Here is a 17,479-nt window from a genome sequence, read left to right on the forward strand (position 1 = left end):
CTAATTGCGTACGGTTGCATAGTCCAGATTTCACCACGGACTTTATATTTGCTTCAGTCTAGTGGCAATAAAGCTAGTTCAACAGCCGTCAGAAACCATTGTGTGACACCTAGGTGGTTATCCTCAGAGTAGCTTACTCATGAACAGTTAAAACCAGGGGTGTGGGATTTTATGAAATACCTGCTTGTGCAAGAGACGGAATGTTCAGAAATCTGCTTTTCTGTAAACAAAAAAAGTCCACTTATCCCTTTTGTTATGACTTCCATATGTCTCAACTACATAACTGATGTGTAGTTGAGACATATGGCAGTGTTCTCATCTATGAGCCCCGATAGCCTTTCTGATTATGCGTGAGGTAACTTTTTTTGAACATTTTATGAATGGATAGCAATTCAGTTATTTAGAGACCTTTCAGACAGTTTACATATAAGGGCTGGAAGCAGGGTTGGAACGTCCTGTGGGTCTGTGCACATCCACAAAATAGCATGTTCAATAGTATTCACCATTTTCTCTCCAGTCTGTTTGCGCCCTGAAAGGGGGTTGGCGCTACCTCACTCTCTCTCTCTGCTAATGCAATATGTCTAATGCAATATATAATACATATGCAAACACTTAAGCTATTGACAATAGAAATGACAATAACATTTACTTAGGGGAAAAAAAAAAAAGAAATGCCAATAGCTCTACCTATTATATTGCCGAGAACATTGCATTGTAAATGCTTGTTTTTAGTGGGTATTACATCAGCTAGAAGGCTCAGAAAGTTTCAAGTTTTGCCAGCCCACCCTCCTTACACCATTGTTTAACCAGACAAATTGGTCCTTCGGACGCATACCTCCTTTCTGCTGAAGGTAGTCTCCCCTTTCATGTCGGCAAGAATGTCACTCTACCCTACCTTTTTAACCCCGCCTCATCCTTACAAGGAAAGGGTCTGCTTGGAGGCCAACGACATGGCGTATCGCCCAGCCACGCTTCAGGAGAAGCGTGGCTCACTCAGGTACGGGCGAGTATCTCGGGTTGGGCGGGGAGGAAGGGTTTTAAACCACCGTAGCCACATCGGCGAGAAACCCAGTCACTCCCCTTCCTGAGCACTACCGGCACAAAGTACCCGGTTACTCTTTTACTTATTTTTGTTTTGGGCACTGTGTGACTCCTCACTACCCTACCCTTGCTCACTGTATATATGGGGACACCCAACTAAAAGAAAGTCTTTGTCTTTTCCTTTCCGCATACTGCGGACTGGCGACTGGCCCTGTGAGCACCCTGGAGAGGAAGAAAAGAGGAAAAACCCTTCTGAGAAGGCGCATATCCCCAGACAAGGAGCAGGAAACCTCGCTACCTTAGTATAGACTCAGTCCAAGGTGGAAAAAACTGTTAAAACCAATAAAATCCGGGTTAACACCACTTAAAGTCTCAGAGATTTTCTCTAACCCGCTAACAGGGTAGTTCAGCAGGTTTTGTGGCTTTGGGAAAAACGTGTCCTTTTGTGTCAGGCTACAGCCACAGCAGCAGCAGCCAAATCTCTTGTACCTGTCCTACAGGAGAAAGGTCAGATGTCATCTGCGGGGTGCTGCACAATTCCAAGTCTCCTCCTCCTCCTCAACTCCTTCAGCTGGTACGATAGGGAAGCAGCTGTAACTCCTCCATCTTAGAGCATTGGAGGTCTAGTACGACAGATCTCTGGGTGTTGACCATCATAGAGAATGGGTATGCCCTACCCTTCCTGGAGTTCTACCCTTCCCGTCCCTCTCCCCAACCCATCCATCAGGGCTTTTGCCAGAAAGAGTATCTTCTGCTTCTCCATCAGGAGGTTCTGACATTGCTGCAAAAGGGTGCAATCCTTCCTGATTCCCAAAAAGGATGGTCGTTTACGACCGATCTTCAACCTCAGGGTTTTTTATTTTTACCTCAAACAGGAAAAATTAAAAATGTTGACCCTGCCGCAGGTTCTTCTTGCGCTGAGAAGGAAGACTGGATGGTGTTGGTCAAGTTACAGGATGCGTATTTTCACATACCTATCCTGGAAGTATCTTCGTTTTACGGTGGGGTCTCAACAATACTAGTTTGCGGTCCTTCCGTTCGGCCTTACTTCTGCACTGCAAGTCTTCACAAAATTGTTATGGCGGTGGTGGCAGCTCATCTCAGAAGGTCGGGGATTCCTGTTTTTCCTCCTTACCTGGATGACTGGCTGCTCAAAGCAAAGTCGCCAGAGATGGTGCTGCATCATTTGCAGGTAACAACACAACTGTTCGAGTTGGGGGTTTTGATAAATGTACCCAAATTCCACCTGGTGCCCTCTCAGCGCAGCCTGTTCATAGAGGCAGTATTGGACACTACTTTGAGTTGTGCCTTCCCACCTGCACAGAGGAATCAAGACATCCAGGCTGTGATTCCACTTTTTCAGAACGGAGTGTCTGTTCCAGTCCTGAAGGTCTGGCACCCGCTCGATCTGTTTGTTTCCTGCATACTGTTGGTCAGCCATGCACACTGGCATATTAGGGACCTCCAGTGGTGCCTCCACAGGCAGTGGTTTCAACACAACCGAGAACTTGAAGAGTTGGTCAGAATCTCCAGAGACACCGCAGCGAAGCTGCTATGGTGGAGTGGTCCAGGTAGCCTGTCACAAGGAAAGCCGTTTCACCCTCCTTCTCCAGTGGCCACAGTGGTAATGGATGCCTCCACTCTAGGGTGGGGAGCCCATCTGGGGGATCTGAAGGTCAAAGGTCTTTGGTCTCCAGAGTAAAGATTGTTTCACATCAATGTTCTGGAATTGCAGGCGATATGTTTGGCTCTCAAGTTCTTCCTCCAATCCCTTCCCGGGCATTCGGTTCAGGTCCTAACGAACAACACTACCACAATGTGGTACATCAACAAACAGGGAGGAGTAGGGTTGTATCTTATCTGCAGAGAGGCTCTGCAACACTGGTCCTGGGCTCAAGACCATCAGATTTGTATAGGCACTAATAATCTGACCGAAGATCTGAATGTGCGTGCGGTCAGTCTAAGTCAGCAGTATTCAGCCGATCACAAGTGGCGTCTCCATCTGTAGGTGGGCCTTCACATTTTCGGGATTTTAGGGTTTCCTCAGTTGGACCTGTTTGCCACTCAGGAACTCGCACTACTCAGCATTCTGCAGTCTCCAGTATCCGACGTGGGGAAAGTTGGAGGACGCGTTTCAGATAGATTGGGGCTCACAGCTTCTTTAAGTATTTCCTCCGTACCCTTGATTCCTCAGGTTCTAAGGAAGGTCCACCAAGACCGGTTCCAAGACATATTGATCGCCCTGGATTGACTATGAAGGTTATGGTACACAGACCTCCTTTGCTTCTCATTGCACCCTCCGCTGCATCCCCCTCTCAGGGCAGACCTCTTCTCGCAGTCGCGGGGGCAGGTTCTACACCCTCACCTCCAGAGCCTACACCTTCATGCCTGAAGTTTGAATGGGGCAATCTGAATTCCTTCTCTCTCCCACTGGATATGGTGGACGTTATATTATCCGCCAGAAGACACTCCACCAAATCCGTCTATTCTGGTAGGTGAACCAAGTTTGTTAAATGGCGAGGTGAGAGATCGATTGAGCCTTTGCCGGCCATTTATCTGATGGTCTCAGTTTCTCTCTCTCCCTAGCGAATTTGGTTCTCATATTCTGGATGGGTTCACCCTTTGAACCATTACATAGTTGTTCCTTAAGGTTTCTAGCGTTTAAAACTATATTTTTGGTTACAATCACTTCCGCTAGGAAGATCATTGAATCGCAGGCTCTTAGTTCCAAGCCTCCTTTAATATCATTCCATGTGAATAAGATGGTTCTTGGGACCAGAGCTGCTTTCCTGCCTAAGGTGGTCACACCTTTCCACTTCAGGTAGTCCATCACCTAACCCACTTTCTATCCTCCCCCTCACCCTTCTAAGGAGGAGGAGAGACTTAATCACCTGGACCCCAAGAGGGTGGTCAGCTTCTAGTTGGACAGAAAAAAGGACTTCAGGTTGGATGATTAACTCTTCATTGAATATGTAAGCAGGATGAAGGGCAAGGCTTTCCACAAGAGAACGCTGTCCAGGTGAATCATCCTGTGTATCAAGATCTGCTACGCCTTGGCCAAGAAGAAGCCTCCTGAAGGTATTTGTGCTCATTCTACCAAAGCTAAGTCTTCTTCTACAGCTTTAGTTAGAGGTGTACCTGTGGTAGACATCTGCAAGGCGGCAACTCGAGCCTCCCTCCACATTTTTGCAAAGCACTATTGTTTGGATCAGGAGGTGAGACGGGACAGCCATTTTGCATGTTCTGTGCTCCAGGATTTTTTGGGATGGGCAGGAAGGCACCCTTTCCCGGGAGCCGGACTGATTGGGGATTCAATTTAAAAGGTGAGAAATCCACAGGCAGTTGTATCCATCAGAAGAACAAGTTACTTACCTTCAGTAACGCTTTTACTGGTGGATACAATATCTGCTTGTGGATTCCTCACTGACCCACCCTCCTCCGCCTGTCTGTTTATACCAAAAAATAATTGATGTGTATTTTATGTGATTTATTGTTGGAATCATGTGATACTTGGCTCTTGGAAATTATTAAGAATTTCCAGATTTGGTTGTGTTTTGTATACTTGTGAATATGTTGTTGGTTCACCCCTCGCCTCGAAAGCACAGAAAAAATGGGTGGAACGGACATCAGCACGCTGACAAGGTCTTCTTATGGCTCCGATGACATCACACGGAGTCGCATGCAGAGCTGTTCCATTGTGATGTCCTCTTTGACGTGGGTGAGCTGAGGAGAAAGGTTTCTGTGGAATGCTGCGCATTGGGGTGATTCTAAAGGTAAGGAATCCACAGGCAGATACTGTATCCACCATAAAAAGCATTATTGAAGGTATGTAAGTTGTTTGTCAGGTCTGTGGAGACGGCACTTTGCCTGTTCAGTCCACCAGGATTTTCTGGTTTGACCCATATTGCAGACCCACCTCCTGGGAGGTATTGGTGGAGTATCTATTCTAAGGTGATGAATCTGCAGTTAGAAGGTCTCTCTTAGAAGAACAAGTTACTTACCTTCATTAGCGCTTTTTCTGCTGGACTCTGTCTAACCACAGATTCCTCAATTAATCTCCCCTCCTCTCTGCTTAGCGAACTGGGCCCTTCACCCTAAAGATCCCATTACCTACTACACACTGGTCTAAACATTGTTTTTTACACAGCTCTGAGTTTTTGGCTTTGAAGTAGTCACAAAAGAAACTGTCAGCGCGTCGGGTGGTGCTTATGTGGGTACCACAACTTCACTTCCAATGCGGCTGACGAGACCACCTACCGGCAAGCAGGCGTACTGCTCTAGATGTATTTTTTATTCTAAGGTGTGAAATCTAAGGTGAGGAATGTGTGGTTAGATAGTGTCTACCAGAAAAAGTGCTACCAAAGGTAAGTAACGTATCCTGTTCTTTTATATTAGGTTTACATTATGAGATTTTCACTGTCTGTGGTAACATTTAACTGTAGTTGACTGTGGTAGGAGGATGCTAAAGCATTAGAAATTATGGAAATACGGTGTAAAAGTGTAATTGTGGTGATCCTTGCTCCCAACACTCCTTGAAGCGCACTTCACAATACTAGTTATCCCCAATTGTCACTTTTTAGGTCTCGGTTTTAGGTTTTGTCACAGACCGTTGTGAGCCATGCTGATACTTACATTGGCCTTTGAAAAAGCCTAATACTTACCATTGGTTAGTTTTTTTTTTTTTTTTTTTTTTGAAAACCTTTATTATACCTTCACATCTTTACACAGCATGTCGCCTACAACCCCGAAGGGCCGGCCGCTAATCTTGAGTGTCATATCGGAACGACAGCCTTAGGTACATACAGTGCAAATGCTGAAGAAGTCATACCAGTAAGGGTCGCCGGAAGAGGTAATGAAGGACAGAAGCAAATGTTCTATACAGGGTAGATGAGGTTCTCGTTTTCTATTTTTTGGAACTAACTAAAAGAACAATCGAACATCGGGAAATCACTGTGCGATCATTGACTACGTACATTGCTAGATAGATGCGAGAATATACCTAGATTAAGACAATGCCATTTTCATCCTGGAAATAACGTAGGGCGTAAAGAAAACACCACCTCCCCCAATCTCTCCTGAGGGACCCCACCCCACAGCCAACCACCCTCACTCCACCCCATCATCCTCATCCGAGTCCATTGGGTCATCCTATGGCAGCGGGTCGCAGATGTCACCCCGGTAGGTGTTCCGCGGGGACCAGACCTTGTTCCACTTGCCAGGACAGGCCCGGTTGAGGTATACCGCCCTTTCTGTAACCATCGTTCTGTCCATGTTTGTGCACCACTGTGATGTTGTCGGGAGGTCCGCCACCCCCCAACGCTGCGCAATGTCTCGCTTTGCTACCATCATTCCCAGTGTCACCCAAAGGCGGCCGTACCGGGACAAATCTGTTGGTTCCCACACATTAAGGAGGCACCGTCGTGGCTCCGGTAGCACCGAGACCTCCAGCACCTGAGATATAGTACGCAGGACTTGACGCCAATAGTTGTGTATGCGTGGGCAATCCCAGAATGTATGGAAGAAGGTGCCCTCCTCCCCGCAGCCTCGCAAGCAAAAGGGGTCTGGGGTTCGGTGTATGCGGTGTAGCAGTGTTCTAGTGTAGTATGTTCTATGGAGGACTTTGAGCTGAACTAGCCTCATTCTGGCCGATATGCCCGCTTCCTTTGGGGAAGCCAGTGCCTCGTTCCACTCATGCTCGTCAAGCGCGCCCACCTCTTGCTCCCATTTTCCCTTGAGGGGCAGCAGCGGATCTGGGGAGTTATTAAGGAGCTTCCGGTTTGTGAGGGAGGTCGCCTTCTCAACCATATAGTCTGTCAGGAGGCGATCCTCCAGCGGGGAGGACTCCGAAAGAGTCGAACCAGCCGGGATGGCCGAAAGTAAGGCGTGGCGGATTTCTACATATCGGTATGTCTCGTGTGGTCCCAGATCATAAAGCTCTTTCAAACGGGCGAAGGTGATGACATCCCCTCGCTCCCACATATCCCCCACCGTGGAGATTCCGATGGCGTCCCATCGGGAGAACCCCTTACTGAACCGAAGATTGCCCAGGGCACGCGCGTCCCAGAGTGGAGTAAGTTTAGTGAGCGTGCCTTTCCATCCCAGTGCAGCGGTGGCTGCATGCCAAGTGGCGACGGTGAGCCTAGTGGGGCCTACAAGTGGTCTAAGCTTCCTCCGATCATAAAGTGGGGCTAGTATGTTATTGGTGCCTAACTGAGCCCTGTCTGCTTGGAACGCCGGGTCGGATTGCGGTGCATGTAGCCATTGGTTAATGGGCCTGAGTTGCGCTGCCCAATAATATAGATGCAAGTTCGGGAGTGCAATGCCACCCTCGTACCAGCTTCTGCAGAGTTTGGCTTGGGCTATGCACGCAGGGCGATTGCCCATAACAATCCGGAGACTACTGCTGCAACCTTCCTGAAGTATCCTGTTGTCACCGGGAATGGAGTGTTGTCCAGGATGTACAGGAAACGGGGTAGGGACTTCATTTTAAACAAAGCAGCTCTCCCCAGCATCGTTAACGGCAACCCCGCCCAGAAGCCTGCGTCTTGTTTGAGGCGATCCAGTGGTGGCAAGAGGTTCAGCCTCATATATTCGGAAGGGTCTTTCGTGATGTGGATGCCTAAAAATTTAAATGAGGAACCGGCCAGCCGTAGAGGGCAGTCCGGACCAAGCGTTGGGGGGGTCCCCTGTCAGCACATATAACTCTGACTTGTTCCAGTTGATGGTGTAGCCTGAAACTTCGCCGTGGCCGTTACAGAGATGCAAAAGAGCTGGTACACCATGCTCGGGATCTGTTAGGTACACCAGCATGTCGTCCGCATAGAAAGATATGCGGTCCTCCCACCCCTCCCTCCATTGAATCCCCTTAAGTAGGGGGGTAGTTCTGATGCGAATAGCCAGAGGTTCAAGGGAGAGTGCGAAGAGCAGGGGGGAAAGAGGGCAGCCCTGCCGGGTGCCACGGCCAAGCGGAAACGTGCGTGATATGTGGCCGTTCGCCACCACGTGTGCCACTGGCGCTGTGTAAAGTAACTTTATCCACGAGATGAAGTTTGGGCCAAATCCCATGTGCGAAAGGAGTTCAAAGAGGTAGGCCCACTCCACCAAGTCAAAGGCCATCTTTGCGTCCAATGCCAGTATAGCTGCGCTATCGCCAATGCAGTCCGCCCTCGCCAGCACCCCGTGCACCCTTCTAAGGTTAAGCGCGGTGTTTCTGTGGGGCATGAATCCTGACTGGTCCGGGTGGATAAGGTCGGACAGGTGTGGCATTAGACGGTTAGCCAGGAGTTTTGCTAAGATTTTACTTTCCGCATTAAGCAGAGAGATAGGGCGGTAGGATGAGCATTCCTCTGGGGGTTTACCGGGCTTAGGGATAGCCACAATTGTGGCCGTCCGTTGGTCCAGCGGGAGCATCCCCTTTTCTCGACATTCCACATACATTTTAAGTAGGTGAGGGCAAAGAGCGTCAGTGCGTGCCTGGAACCACTCGACCGGAATGCCATTTGGCCCCAGTGCCTTGCCGGTTCGGAGAGCCCCAATGGCTACCCGAAGTTCATCTGTGGTAAACGGTGCCTCCAGATCAGCTATGGCCTCCGGCTGCAGCGATGGGATGTCTATATTGCTCAATGCACATTGGGCCGCAATCATGGTCACCTCCCGTTCGGGGGTATACACTTTTTCAAAGTGGGACGCCAGCGCCTCTACCACTCGATCGGGGTCGGTTAGTATCCTGCCATCGCCATCCTTCACCTGCTGAATCCCCCTAGAGCTACCCCCTCTTTTATCTAACCAGGCCAGCATCTTCCCTGCCTTGTCCCCCACATCGTACACCCGGTTCTGTGTGTCGGTTATATGTCCCTGTGTTGTGAGTCGTGCATGGTCTGCGTACAGTTGCTGTTGTAGTGTGAGGGTGTGTGCTGTATCCTCCGTGGGGGCGGCTTCGTGAGCAGTAGTGGCTGCGCGCAGTCGGAGCTCGAGGGCAGAGTGTTCAGCTGTCTGTTCCCTTCTATGTGTCGCTATAGAGCCTATAGCCTGTCCCCGCAACACTGTTTTATAGGCCTCCCAGAGAATCTCAGCCGAGGCCGCGGTTGGCTCATTTTCTGTGAAATAGTGTTCCGTGGCCTTTTGAAGGGCCTTCCTGATCTTCGGGACTTTAAGGTAGGAGGCATGAATGGAGTATATGCGGTGACGGGACCGTGTCCGTGATGTTACAGTGAGAGTCAGTGGTGAGTGGTCGGAGATGCCTTGAGGGTGTATATCTACCTCATCTACGCGCTGTAGGCCATCCCCTAAAGCCAAGAAGTAATCAATGCGGGATAGACTGTTGTGAACTGTGGAGTGGAATGTGTATTGCCGGACCATCGGGTGAACATGGCGCCAAACATCCACCAGCCCCAGTGCCTCTAGGAAACGCCGAAACCGGGAGGGGCCCCCCGGTAGGGCGGTCGCCGGGAACTTGTCAAGCTGCGGGTCTGCAGCCGCGTTGAAGTCCCCACCTATGAGCATGTCCCCCTCCGGGAGGGACAGCAAGAAGTCTCCCAGTGCCGGGAGCATCACCAAGTGCAGGGAGGGCGGGATGTATATTGAAACCACTGTTAATGGACGACCGTCCCACTGCCCTGCCACTGCCGCAAAGCAACCCTGTGTGTCAGTTCTAGTACTAAGGGTAATGAAGTGGGAGGATTTTTTGATCAGTATGCCCGTGCCCCGTGAACCAGTAGAAAATTCGGAGTGGACCAGCATTCTATACCCCCTTCTGTCCAAGGCCTTGGTAGCTCCACCCACCAAGTGGGTCTCCTGCAGGAGTATCAGGTCTGGTTTGTAGCGTTTTACCTCGGACAGAACGAGGCCGCGCTTTACCTTATCGCCCAGGCCTCGCACATTCCAAGCGAGAAGTCGGAGAGTGGAGCCGCTTGTCTGCGCCTCATCCACCCTCGCTGCATTGAGCTGGTCACCCGCCATCAATAGTGATCAGACACAAAGTTAGTCTATATAGACTCCATCGCACCAGCAACATTACATTAACAGTCAAAGCATATTGTACAGTTCGAGATCGACTTTGTGAATTTCCCATTAAAAAAAATTATCCCCCCCATCCCTTCCCACCCTGCCTCCCTGCCAAACGGACCTGCAACTGCCCGCCACCCCAACTCAGCAGAGCGCTTATCCCATTCCAAAAACAGAGTACTTGCGCGTCAGGGGAGAGGGTCCCCCAAAGCAGGCGGTCCCTCTGCCGCCCTCGGGATGTCCAGGCCAGCGTCCATGAACGACGAGAAAAGCCATCCTTATGGGAGAAAGCCAAAGTCCACCCAGTCCTTCACGCGCGGGTTTCATTCATCCCCGGTGGCCCCAGTGCGTTCCCGTGATGGTGACCCGCTCGCACTTCCCCTAGCTGAAGACTGTGAGCCCGGTCGGCCGTCGTCTTCAGGCCTGTTGCGTCGACGATTAGAAGTGCGTTCCACCGTGCGCCATCCCTCCAGCCAGTCTCTCGCTGACTCCGCAGAGTCGAAAAACCAGACCTTTATTGCCGGCCACCACTCTCAATCGAGCCGGGAACAACATGGAATACGGCAATTCCTGTTCGCGAAGCGTTTTCTTCACCTCCAAGAAAGTTCTCCTCCTGCGGGTGACCTCCGCTGTGTAATCCGGGAAGAAGGATATACGAGAGTTCTGAATATGGATAGGTGGTGCCACCCTGGCCGCTTGAAGAATAGTGTCTCGGTCTCTAAAATTGAAAAGTCTCGCCAAGATGGGGCGCGGGGCAGCCCCCGGCGTGGGTGTCCCGCCGGGCACCCGATGAGCACACTCCACTGTAAAGAAATTGGAGAGCCCCTTCGGGGCCAGTTGGGTCTTTATTAGATCTTCCACGTACAAGTCCATGGCCCCTTTCGTCTCCGATTCCGGGACCCCCAAAATGCGGACGTTGTTGCGTCTGGAGCGTCCCTCATGGTCATCCAACTTGCTTTTCAAGAGTTTATTGTCCGCTTGCAGTTTTTCCATAGCCACCTGCAGGTCAGAGACATCCTCTAAGAGCGATTTAGTCACCACTTCCACTTGCTTCACTCTTTCGCCCATCTTCTGGAGGTCGGCTCTTATGAGGGTCACCTCGGTAGCAGTCGAGCCCACTGTTGCCTGAACCTGTTCCAGAGCACGTAGTACATCATCTAGAGTAGCCTTTTTAGCCCCTTCGTTGTCCACGCCCTTGCCGATGGACTTGCGCTGCTCAGGCTGGGTGGGTGCCTGGTTGTCGTAGGCAAATTTGCCGAGTTTCGCCTGAGCGGCGGTTTGTCGTGGCCCTTTCCCCGCCATTTTGGCTCTACGGCGAGACACTTTCTGTGGTGAGGTGAGCAGATCGTCCGTAGCCGATCGTGCCGAGGCGTCCGTTCAAGAGGTTCAGTTCGGGAACAGGCCAGTGGTCGCCGCCAATGTCGAGGTGTGTCCGACAGCAGCGGACCCGATTCAGCCTCGGCAAGTCAGGGCAAGATGGCGGTTGTTGCGCAGTAAGTTACGGGTCTTAGCCGAGTGTCGTTGTGGGGTACTGCTTCGCAGCACCACTGGATAGGCAACGTTGGGAATCAAGTGTTCGAAGGGGGAACCGCCGGTTCGGTGATTCGCTGGTGTCGAGTGCTGTCGTCAGCGGGCACTTCCGGTCGATCGTGCCGAGGAGGGTTGACTTCCGCTCGGCCAAGGGCTCAACTCGACACCGCGGCTGCACTCGTGTCACTAGGCCCCTCGCCAGTGAAGGACTAAGATGATGTGTCGCCCTGTTTCCGGGGTCCGAGAGCTCCCAATTTTCTCCTGCCGTAGCCGTTCGGTCGCCGCACCCAGGACACCCCTTCTGGGACGATCAGTGAACGGATAGGCATGCGGATTGTTGCGGGAAGCCGCCTTGCTACGGGAGCCTCTCTAGGTTGCTGCCGCCATCATCGGCTGCTAGCCACGCCCTCCCCATTGGTTAGTTTTGATACTCATTTGATTACTTTGTATTTAGTGACCTTTTTTCCTCTTTTGTTTGTTTGTTTTCTTTACCATCCTTTTGATTGGATGTTTTGTGTCCTTCCCACTTACTTTTTTTTATTGCTGCCAGCATTTTATGGGAGTGTATGTATATTCTTTCTCTCTCTCCCTCCTTATACTGTTCTCCCTTGCATATCAGCCCCCCCATACTCTGCCTGTTGGCCCCTCCCAAGCTTGTTTATTGTCTTTTCCGCACCTCCCTGTCCCACTTGGCTTGTGTTTCTTCTTAAAATGGATCGTTCCCTGCTTCCTTTTGCTTTCAGTCCCCTGCTGCCTCTACCGATGTAGTTTAAATTATTATTTAACTCCGCTCCACATTGCTGGCAACACTTGGCCGCAGTTACTTTTTAACACTACACCCCTCCTCCGCGTCCTCTGCTGCTTCCCATCCCGCCCCTGTCCCTTTACACCCCCTATGCATCACATTTTGTTTTCTTTTTCTTCTTTTTAGGGGGTCTGGTAGCTGCAATTGGCTTCCAGGCAGTTTTTTTCTTCAAAGAAATGTGAGCTTTGGCACACTTTTAAAACTTATTTTGCGTTTGTTTACTGCTCCATGATGGGGGGTCTCACATCTTGCATGCACATTTTTCATTAGACTGAACTTTCTATATTTATTTATGGGGCAGAATTATGGGATTATGCGGTGAAACATACATTTATGGTACAAGAGAATATTTTCTTTAGGAAATTATTAAGTTTCCCAAAATGTACCCCTTTACTTCCTGTTGTAATGGACCTACACATCCATCGTACTGATGACCACGCCGCTCTGCGGCCACTACTGTTTTTGGTCTGCTTGTCGTCAACAGACGAACTTGCTGATTACAGAGTAGGCTTACAGGAAATCCTGAGAATCAAAATAATACGAGGCTAGCATGGTTGACTCATAATGAGGAGTGGTTTACCAAGCCGGTGCTGAGAAACTTTTGGGAGAACCCAGAAGGTTTGACTTCGAGTTCTAAAAAAAAAAAGTGTTAAAGTTAAATTACTGGGCATTCATTCAAACCTCCCGGTTCCACAACCCCAAACTAGGCACCCTATCCTCGAGGTATCTTTCTATGAAACCAAACAGTAAATTTGAGTCCTTCATGGATGAAATTCTACCAGGTCTTGCCAAATCTCTGTATTTAAAATTTCGCTATGGCATCCTGCAAATTAATGCAAATACTGCAAAGTGGGTGGGTAACACAGGAAAGCAAAATTATGGTAGTTTTGAACTTTGTAATTTAGGTGCTAAAGAGAATGAAGTACACATACTATTTTTCTGTTCTGCTTACATCTATGCAAGGAGAAAATGGATTAAACCAATGTGTCGTCTTTGTCGTCTTTTGGGTTTTAGACGTTGCAGTGAGGCTGAAAGAATACTGCATACGGATACTATGCAATCCATTGTCTTCAGCCTAAGCAGATATCTTTTCAGTGTAGATTTAGTTTGAAGGAGAAGGGGTTTCAAATTTTAGCTATCACTGCAAATAATCTTGTGCAAAGTAAAGTATAGTAACTCTTATGTAAGTAATGCCGATAGTTTTAAATATATCTTAAAAATGACATCAGGAAAATGAAATTGCGCTAAAATGGATTGGTAATATCGTGATTTAGTTTAAATGATAATGTTGATGTAGATTCATTGTTCTTAGTTTTTTTTTTAATTGTGTTTATTGTTTTAACTACTAGGAAAAACCATTAATGGTTCTTTTAACTATGTTGGATTGAATGGCCGCGGGATCAATATATTTGTTTTATTCTGTATGTAAACTTTTATGGTTTTTTTATAATCGAAATAAAGTTTATTGATTGATTGATTGATATTTATTTATTTTGTTGTTGATGCTCTTCAGCTACAGCAATAAACCTTTTTTAGTTTCTTTGCTGATAGTTAGCTTCAAATAAAGACGTTTTGGCTTTCCATAGGTTTTTTTTTTTAGTCACCCCACTCATTGAAATCTTCTTAACTCTCAGCTAACATGTTTTGTGTTCGCAAATGCTTTTTCAAGGTTTATTAAATTAAACATTTGAGGTGTCCTCGTTAATTTATATTTTGCCATGGATGTTCATTGCATTCTTTTTCTATTCATATTGTATGTACTACTAGTCTTCTGTCTTAAGTTGATTTTGTTTGTCTTCGAGTATTATTTCTGACATAATCACATCACCCCAGGAGTAGCAATCGTCTCAGATGCATCCCTTCACGGTTGCAGAGCTCGTCTGTAAAATACAACGGTCCAGAGTTCTCGCTCCCCAGCTGTACATATAAATATGTTGGAACATTTCTGGGATATAAACATATTAGTAATAATGCTAACAATAATTGATAGTAATATAGTACTGATATTGGTAGTGATAATAACAGTACTACTATTGATAAGGAGCCTCCCATCCAGTAGCACCCAGCTGCTTACCTTGTTTCCCTCAGGTGAAGTCTCGCGTGGCCTTTGGGAAGCCTTTAGCTGAACAGGGGACCATCATGGCAGATATTGCTAAATCCCGAGTAGAGATTGAGCAGGCGCGATTACTGGTACTGAAAGCGGCGCATCTGATGGACACCGTTGGAAATAAGGTATGTTGAGCAGTTGTGCCTTGGGTCGCATGTATTATCATCCTGCATGTGGCCCTTCGCTCTGTGTTGATTGTGCACGTTTCCAGTTGTGCGCATGTGCTGCAGACCGCGTGCTCTAGTCATGGAGCACATGTTCAAGAATCAATACAGTTTTTTGTATGTGGGTTTTAGGGTAGGGTTTTTTATTGGGGTAACATTTTGCATGCTTGCAGGGACTGGGCATACATGTTGGGGAAACAATGTGTTCGCGGTGTCGCAGTCAGTGTGTGTAATGTGTTGGAGGTAACGTGTTGCCTCCCTTATGAATTATAAGAGCACTGGGGGGGACATCCCCCAGCATGTGTTGGGCTCAGTGGACTGTTGCTAGTTCGCTCTCAGACTTTCCGCTTGTAATGTATGTAATGTAAACAGTATTTTTATAGCGCAACTGTCACCAAAAGGGTATCCTGGCGCTGCGAGTTACCGGGATGTCAGTGTGCCAGAATGAGAAGACTATCCCCAAGACTAGACAGGACAAGGAAAGAAGATAGGGAAAGGAAAGTGTCTGAAGAAATCCATATCACATCAGCCTTTTTGTCTTATTCCTCCCTAGGGAACAGCCACGTTTTCATCTTCTTCCAAAATTAAAGCAGATCCTGAGTTTGTCTGATATTGAGGGGGAGAGCGTTCCACAGCCGCGAGTTCCTGTCCTAGGTCTTTTATATCTTGTGATATTTACCAGATTAGTTGTTGCTGAGCGAAGATTTCTTGAGGGAGCATACCACAAGAATTTTTTCTGACGTGGTTTAGGTCCCAGTCCCAGCTTCGGAGATCAAAGTTGGTGGACCTCTAGGGCCATACATGTGTTCCTCTTTATAGGACAGAGGAAGATGGAAAGAGCACAACACAGCTCCACACTCTGTGGTCTGTGACACTGCATGCAGGGGCTGACTAGTGCTAGGACTTTACCGAGCACAACTCTTCCAGACAACCCTTTTATGCTTGAAATTGTCACGCCACAGGTCTGCACTGCTATAGCCAAACTGAAGTGCTTTATGCATTATCGGAAATGTATCAACTCATTTGTCTGTGTACCTCCAGCACCTATATTTACAAGCAATGCTGCTTGTTTTTACTCTAAATAAACTGCATCATCAACAAGTCATATGGCATGTCTGCAAAGGTTGAACTTTAAATATGAAAAAATGAGTACAGGTTCCTTGGTTAAAAAAAGAATAATTTCCTAATCGATAGGCGTGGTCTAAATGTGCTAACGTATACAGTAAGACATGAGAGGGAGCCAGGAGGAACATAAAGAGAGGGTTACAATTGTAAAGTAGTTCCTAGAGCAGTTCAATGCAGGTGCAAGGATACTGCCAGTCAGTAGCATTAGATGACAGATTAACATGCCAATGGGCTGAGCCAAAACTTGACTGTTAAAGTCGCAAGGCAGTGGCTGAAAGAACCTGATTGGAGGGAGCGGACCCATAGCCCCTTGTTTCTATTGTGCTGGCAATAGGTCAGTTTGACAGCTGCGCTATCAAAAGTCAGCCCAAGCAATTGAAGGCAATCATAACGCTGCAAAGCAGGAAACTCCTTCTTAACTGTTTTATTGTTCCATCATTTCCTTTCCACCTACCTAGGTTTCATGTCACACTGCTCCACTGACGTACCTAGAAAAAGCACCTCTTTGTCCTGCGGTAAATGTAGTAAGTCACTAGTACCTAAATGACAATTCAGGCCCCTTAAGATTTTAAAATACTCCTTTGTTGACCTCTTAGTGGTCCCCTTCTTGCCTATGGTTTCTTTTGTTATCTCACTGGGCGCTTTAAACCTGTTTACAATTGAATCACAGCACTTAATAAATCTGCTAATTGAAAAAATACATATACAAACAATAATGGCTCCATGGTAAGATAACCAATTAAGGAAAGTATTTTTTTCTCCATATAATGATGACTAAAGTACACAGTTTAATATCTGCTCTATTTTTACAACGTTCTACAGGCAGCTGCCTTGGAAATCGCCATGATCAAAACGGTAGCACCCTCTATGGCCCAACAGGTGATTGACCGTGCCATGCAGGTAAGAGCACGATGTAGTAAATGCCTTTCCCACCTATTTTTCAGTCCTATTCTCATTATTAACTTTCAGCAAGACAATTTGTTTGAAATTTTGTACAACGTAAGCTGAGCTAATAGCAGTGATAGGAGTTACGGGGTTGACCAACCTGTGGAAGTGGTTGCCGCAATGAGTTAAATTCATTAAAGGAAATAGCCTTTAGGTTGTATGTAAAAGGGTTAAAGCGAGGGGAAATCAGAAAACATGAGGTTGGCTGAAGCACAGTACTTTAGAAAACAGCAATTATTTTGTCTGTGTTCAGCAGTAAGAATTTGAAATATTTCTTGTTTTGAACTGCAGATCAAGGCAGAAAATAAGGCTAATTAGAAGCACCTGTGATGCGAATAAAATATACGTAAAATATGAGTAAATAGTGGTAGCAGAAACCAAAACCGATATAAGGTAGGAAGGAGGTAAGCAGTCGGGGAGTGTGTGTGTGACCAGGGAGAGCTTTTTATAGTACGCAGGTGAGATCAGGATGGAAAACATGCAGGCTTAAGAGACCAAGCTGCCACGCAATAATATGCAGGGTGAGGGCCAACCTCGTAAATTGTGAGCAAGGACCAAAAAGAAGAGTAAAAGTTTCAAGTGTCCTGAATAAATAATTGTTGGTTGTTTAACTTTCATGCAGGGGTAACAAAATAAAACAGTTTTGCAGTTTGTGAACTTTAGAATTGAGAACGCCTTCTTCGATATCGGTTGGCTAATCCTGTATGTCTGTTATTTTTCGTACCTGGATCAGCGCCAAGAGGATTACTCTGCAGCTTA

The 17,479-nt window shown here is 47.6% G+C and overlaps 1 protein-coding gene across 8 annotated transcripts in view; it reads left to right on the plus strand.

Annotated features, from left to right (window-relative positions):
• Nucleotides 1-17,479, plus strand: part of ACAD10 (acyl-CoA dehydrogenase family member 10) — a 627,389-nt gene that overhangs the window by 584,336 nt on the left and 25,574 nt on the right. For all 8 annotated transcript variants that reach the window (XM_086943061.1, XM_086943062.1, XM_086943065.1 and 5 more), the window contains 2 exons: nt 14,468-14,611; nt 16,598-16,675. In XM_086943061.1, the coding sequence (XP_086799187.1) occupies nt 14,468-14,611; nt 16,598-16,675 (222 nt within the window). The remainder of the gene's footprint in view (nt 1-14,467; nt 14,612-16,597; nt 16,676-17,479) is intronic.

This window comes from Lissotriton vulgaris, chromosome 11 (assembly GCF_964263255.1).
Source record: "Lissotriton vulgaris chromosome 11, aLisVul1.2, whole genome shotgun sequence".
NCBI lineage: Eukaryota > Metazoa > Chordata > Amphibia > Caudata > Salamandridae > Lissotriton > Lissotriton vulgaris.